General features: G+C 43.8%; 1 protein-coding gene across 2 annotated transcripts in view; it reads right to left on the bottom strand.

The window, feature by feature from the left end:
- The window catches only part of ARHGAP6 (Rho GTPase activating protein 6), a 307,447-nt gene that overhangs the window by 7,348 nt on the left and 294,048 nt on the right, over nucleotides 1–6,051 (bottom strand). For both annotated transcript variants that reach the window (XM_014528840.1, XM_014528839.1), the window contains one exon: nucleotides 2,400–2,671. In XM_014528840.1, the coding sequence (XP_014384326.1) occupies nucleotides 2,400–2,671 (272 nt within the window). The remainder of the gene's footprint in view (nucleotides 1–2,399; nucleotides 2,672–6,051) is intronic.

Below are 6,051 nucleotides of genomic sequence, written 5' to 3' on the forward strand. Positions count from 1 at the left end.
CAGTGGTTCTCAACCTTGGCTGCACATTAGAATCACCTGGAAATCTTTTTAAAATCCTGATTCCTGGGCCTCACCCTCCAGAAATTCTGTTTCTTTGTTATGGGGTGGGGCCACAACATGAGTAACAAAGAAACAGAATTTCCGGAGGATGAGGCCCAGAAATCAGGATTTGAAAAAGATTCCCAGGTGATTCTAATGTGCAGCCGAGGCTGAGAACCACTGAACTAAGCGGCAAAGACACTGATGCTGGGAGGACAGAATCAAGCTTTCCTGGTGTGAACTTGTCTAATAAGATCAGTTTGAATCTGTGTTTAGAAACCCGAGTATGCCACGCCTCTCCTGATAGCAAAGTTCTCTTCCGATCGCCCTTTTTGTTGTTGCTTCAGAGAATATTACATGTAGGAAACCTGCCACTAATTTAAAAGGGCAAAACTTAGATATCAACTATTACATCAAAGAGGGAATAAGTAAAAAAATCTATGATACACCTATTTAATGGAAATATATAGTGGTTATACACAAAAAATGTTAGCAATATAAAAATTGCTAATAATAGGATTTTAGATAAAATAAGTTTACTTCAAAAGTAGTCATATTATGCCCTAGCCGGTTTGCTCAGTGGATAGAGCATCGGCCTACAGACTCAAGGGTCCCAGGTTCCATTCTGGTCAAGGGCACATGCCCAAGTTACGGGCTTGATCCTCAGTAGGGGGCATGCATGAGGCAGTCGATCCATGATTCTCTCTCATCATTGATGTTTCTCTCTCTCCCTTTCCCTATCTCTTGGAAATCAATGAAATTTTTTTTAAAAACGTAGCCATACTATGAAAAAATATATACCATTATGTACGCATATGAACAAGGACTAGGAAAATAAAGTTTCACATTTGGAAAATAAATTTAATGCCTGATGGAAACATGGGCTACTGGTTTTGTTATTCATTTTTAAAGTTATTTTGACAGGAATATTTGTAAAATAAAATAAAGATGCTATGATTTAAAAACAGGCACACAGAATCCTTTCAGAGTGACTCTTCGGGTTACATGATAAATTTACGATAAAGTAGCAAAAATTTGTACTGTGTCTTCCAATTATTACTTAACTAGAGGCCCCATGCACAAAATTCGTGCAAGGGGCTTGGCCCTCACAGCCCCAGCTTTGTCTGGAAGGTCGTCCAGTCTAATTAGCATATTATGCTTTTATTACTATAGACGAGTGTCCTGCTAAGTCCCGGCCCCAAGGAATTCCTCTATGGAGGGAAAGAACAAGCAAACATCCAGTGGCCAAATACATGTGGGAAAAACTGCAAACCACACGCTCCCTCCCAATGCAGCTATTCAATGGTGACCATTAGTGCTTTTAAGACTTTGAGAAATTGTACAATAGAGACACCATTAACTTGGTTAACCCAGCCGTTCCCCAATGTATTTGACCATGAAACCCTTATTTTGCCTAAAAATGCTGATCTCCCTGGAGACTAACATTATGTTCTTTCTGGAACACGATGTCTTGTTATATAGTAGGTTCAGTTTGTTCTCTTTAGAAGAGTAACAGCAATAATTGGATGACATCTTAGACTTCGCAAATATGCACCCCAACTCTAGGACACACGGAGTTCCTGGGATGCTGGAAGGAAAAGAGTCAGCTGGGAATATCGCTCTCTGGACAGGAGGCTGCTTCCCAGACCCTCCAAGACAGCGGTTCTCAACCTGTGGGTTGCAACCCCTTTGGGGGTCTAACGACCCTTTCACAGGGGTCGCCTAAGACCATCGGAAAACACATATATAATCACATATTGTTTTATGATTCATCACTATGCTTTCGTTATGTTCAATTTGTAACAATGAAAATACATCCTGCATATCAGATATTTCCGTGGCAATTCATAACAGTAGCAACATTACAGTTATGAAGTAGCCACGAAAATAATTTTATGGTTGGGGGTCACCACAACATGAGGAACTGTATTCAAGGGTCGCGGCATTAGGAAGGTTGAGAACCACTGCTCCAAGAGATGACTAGGCTCACCACGCCTTCCTCTTCCTGGAGAACATCTTCAGCCATACTCAGTAAAAGCTCTCTGAGCCCTAACCGGTTTGGCTCAGTGGATAGAGCGTCAGCCTGCGGACTCAAGGGTCCCAGGTTCGATTCCGGTCAAGGGCATGTACCTTGGTTGCGGGCACATCCCCAGTGGGGAGTGTGAAGGAGGCAGCTGATCAATGTTTCTCTCATCGATGTTTCTAACTCTCTATCCCTCTCCCTTCCTCTCTGTAAAAAATCAATAAAATATATTAAAAAAATAAATAAAAGCTCTCTGAATTGCAGAAACAGAAACCTAGGGAGGGAGGGAGAGAGGGTCCGCAGGGCCCATGCCACATGCAATCACAGGCCCCGTTACCTTTTCCAAGCCGCGGTCCAGGAGAACTCTCCCTTGACTTCAATGATGGCAGGTGGCCCACCAGCATGTACTGCTCTGGTCCTCTGTACAGCTTCTCCGAGCCCCCCGGGGCCGTGTTCTCTTGCATAGCCAGCAGGGAGCGCTCGGACAGCACGGGGGAGTTGTTGTCATAAGGGGAGAGGTCTCCGCTGGAGGCCTTGTTGGAGTCTGTGGATGAGTGCCTGCCTCCCACCGAAAAGGAAACTTCCGACCGCAGCATGTCGTCAGGGCTTCTGGCACAGGGAGACAAGGACAGGCGTGTGAGGATGCTGACAATCGGCGACAGATTCCCACAATGTGACCGTTACACACATGACAGGAGGAGAATGCATGGACACAGGCTGAAACAAACCAAAGGAGACCTTCAGGGCAGGATTTTACATCCATAGGGTGAAAGCGTTTCCATGAAATGGCCAGCAGAGGGCAGTACAACTCAACAGATGTTACTAGAGATGTCAAAGGGAAGGCAGGGGGAGGATGAGGAGATGGCTCCCTGTCTTGTCCAATGTGCCTCGCTGAAATGCCTGTTGGACTAGTCGGCTTTCATTTCAAAGTTATAGTCTAAACCAGTGGTTCTCAACCTTCCTAATGCCGCGACCCTTTCATACAGCTCCTCATGTTATGGGGACCCCCAATTTCATTATTACAAATTGAACATAATGAAAGCATAGTGATTCATCACAAAAACAATATGTAATTATAGATGTGTTTTTCCGATGGTCTTAGGCGACCCCTGTGAAAGGGTCATTCGACCCCCAAAGGGGTCGCGACCCATAGGTTGAGAACCGCTGGTCTAAACACTTACGGAAGATTGCTCAACAAATGATGAAAAGGGTAAAAAAAAGATTAAAATATCAGAAGAAACAGAAACTTTTTGTCAAATAGAAAAGATGATTCTGTTTGCAGTAAGATGAACAAAATGTACTTGTTGGAGAATTTTAAAAGGGATCGACATCCTGTTGGAAATATGATTTGAAGAAAGGCTTTCCAAAGACAGAAATGTCTGAAAGGGAATTGAGTCAGGGGCAAACTCTGGGGAGGGCTGTATATGTGCAAAACGGTCACTACTGGGCATTGCTTATAAGGAATGAAAAAGAGCAAAAGGCTGAAATGTCATTATTTTGATCCATCAACCATATTATGACTATATGTGTGGGAGTGTGTGCTCACAAACACAGGCAAATCAGAAGATTCTGCATATTTGATTAAAATAATAACAAAATAAGAAATTTAGAAATAGGCTGAACTTGACAGAATATATTCAAGGCCTTTAAGACATTTATTCTTTTATTTTTATTTTTTTGTTAATCCTCACCTGAGGATATTTTTCCATTGATTTTTAGAGCGTGGAAGGGAGGGGGAGAGACACAAAGAGAGAAACATCGATGTGAGAGAAACACATCAATTGGTTGTTTTCCACAATGCCCCGGCCAGGGCCAGGGATGGGTCCTGCATCTGAGGTACGTGCCCTTGACTGGAATCGAACCCAGGACCCTTCAGTCCACGGGCCAACACTCTATCCACTGAGCCAAACTGTCCAGGGCTAAGACATTTGGGATTCACATTTGATAGCTTTAAAATATAGCATTTCACTTGCTAAAAGTACATGTAGCAACCATCAATTATCTTGGATTTAAGACATCCATTTAACTGAATATTTATAATTTTAAATTAATCTTTTATCTTATTAAGGTAATAGCAACCAACTGATTGTGGTGAATATTTTGTCATTATTTTGATATTATAGTGATTCTTTCTGGCCATGGGATACCATTCAGTCAAATGATATTCTAATCACTCAATCATTCCTGACTGTTGATGGAAAAGAGACCCAGATCTTAGTGTTGTGTTAAGGGCTTATTCTGTTTGTGGTAGCAACTGAAATATGCATTCCCCATAGGGTTCCTGAGGGTGTTCAGATTTTACATAATCCAGTATATAAGAGTGTATGTTTCATGTGTGTGTGTGTGTGTGTGTGTGTGTGTGTGTGTAAAACAAATAAATAACATCTGATGCTCACTATCTATTAAGGAAAAACTGGTAGATAACTTTTAATTTCCTCAATATCCTGAATTAAAAATAATTCAGATAAAACTATGATTGAGACTTTACATGAGGTTTATTGTGGCTTCATAGACAACTTCTCTTCCCCCAGCCAAACACTTAGTGTAAGTACGTCCATCCTTCCTGTGACAATGATGATAATGAGGATGATGCTCCTGGTGACAACAGTGCATGTATAAAATGGCTGAAAAGATAAATATCTGACTATCATTGGTGTCCATTGCCTTTAACTACAAAGTGACTCTATACGGCACTAGTCCTTTTTACAAATAGATATAAAACATACTAATTAGCATATCCATTACAGTTTATATGCGCATGAATTGTCACAGCAACAAAAATAACAGTGAAAATGTGAATGGAACGGGGGAAAAGGAGCACGTCAGGAGCGTGAAAAGAGTGTTTGCAGTCTTACCTGGGAACATCTGTATTCTCTACCTTCCTCAAAATAGTGGCCCTGACAACATCTTGAAGGGAAATGATGACAGATTAAAAATTCCAGAACCTGCTCTGTTTCCCCCGCGCCCCCCACCCCCCCTTCTTCTCTTTACTAGTCCTCACTTTCTTTGGGTTTAATGTTTCAAAACAAATCTTTTGTGATCTGAAGGTAAACACATGCCTGAGTAACCGTTTCCTCACCGAATGGTTTTGAGCATGCAACACGGAGGAAGGGTGCTCACAGGGGGGCTGGCTTCTTCTGGGGTTTCCTGCAGGGGTTAGTGCGCAGGAGACAGGCCTTGCAGTATGTGACATGTGTCGCTGGTCACCGAGACAGCCAGGGGCTTGACCACTTTCTGCTGAGGGAATATCTTACCCACGTGGAATAAATAAGTCCTTTCCTTAACTCCTCTTTTAAAAATCTTTTTCTAAAAAAACTTTATCTATCTATCTATCTATCTATCTATCAATTTATTATTTATTTTGTTAATCCCCACCCATCGATGTGATTCAGCCAATGGTTATGGGCATAAAGACACTTACCCTATGTAAGAAGTTTCTCTTATGTCTCAGTACTAGAGACATTTGGGTTTCTACCAAACAAGTAGGCTATTGAACCCTATGGAACCATGCATCATATATATATACTAGGGGCCCAGTGCACAAATTCATGCACCTTGAAAGGAACTGTGGGCTGTGAGACTGTGGTAGGCACAGGGGCGGGTCTCAGCCCCTCCCGCTGCGGCCCCCGGTCCCCTGTCTGCCAGTAGCCCCGCTTTCGCCACTGCCGCTCCCACATGCTGATGGTGCCAGCCCTGCTCACATCCGCTGACGGTGCGGAGCGATTGGGGCTGGCACCGACAGCAGGTGCGAGTGGTGGCTGCTGCCCCGATTGCCTGAGACTGTGGTAGGCACAGGGGCGGGTCTCAGCCCCTCCCGCTGCGGCCCCCGGTCCCCTGTCTGCCAGTAGCCCCGCTTTCGCCACTGCCGCTCCCACATGCTGATGGTGCCAGCCCTGCTCACATCCGCTGACGGTGCGGAGCGATTGGGGCTGGCACCGACAGCAGGTGCGAGTGGTGGCTGCTGCCCCGATTGCCTCTCTGCCTCTCAG

The sequence above is a fragment of the Myotis brandtii genome, unplaced genomic scaffold, assembly GCF_000412655.1.
Source record: "Myotis brandtii unplaced genomic scaffold, ASM41265v1 scaffold655, whole genome shotgun sequence".
In the NCBI taxonomy this organism is placed as follows: Eukaryota; Metazoa; Chordata; class Mammalia; order Chiroptera; family Vespertilionidae; genus Myotis; species Myotis brandtii.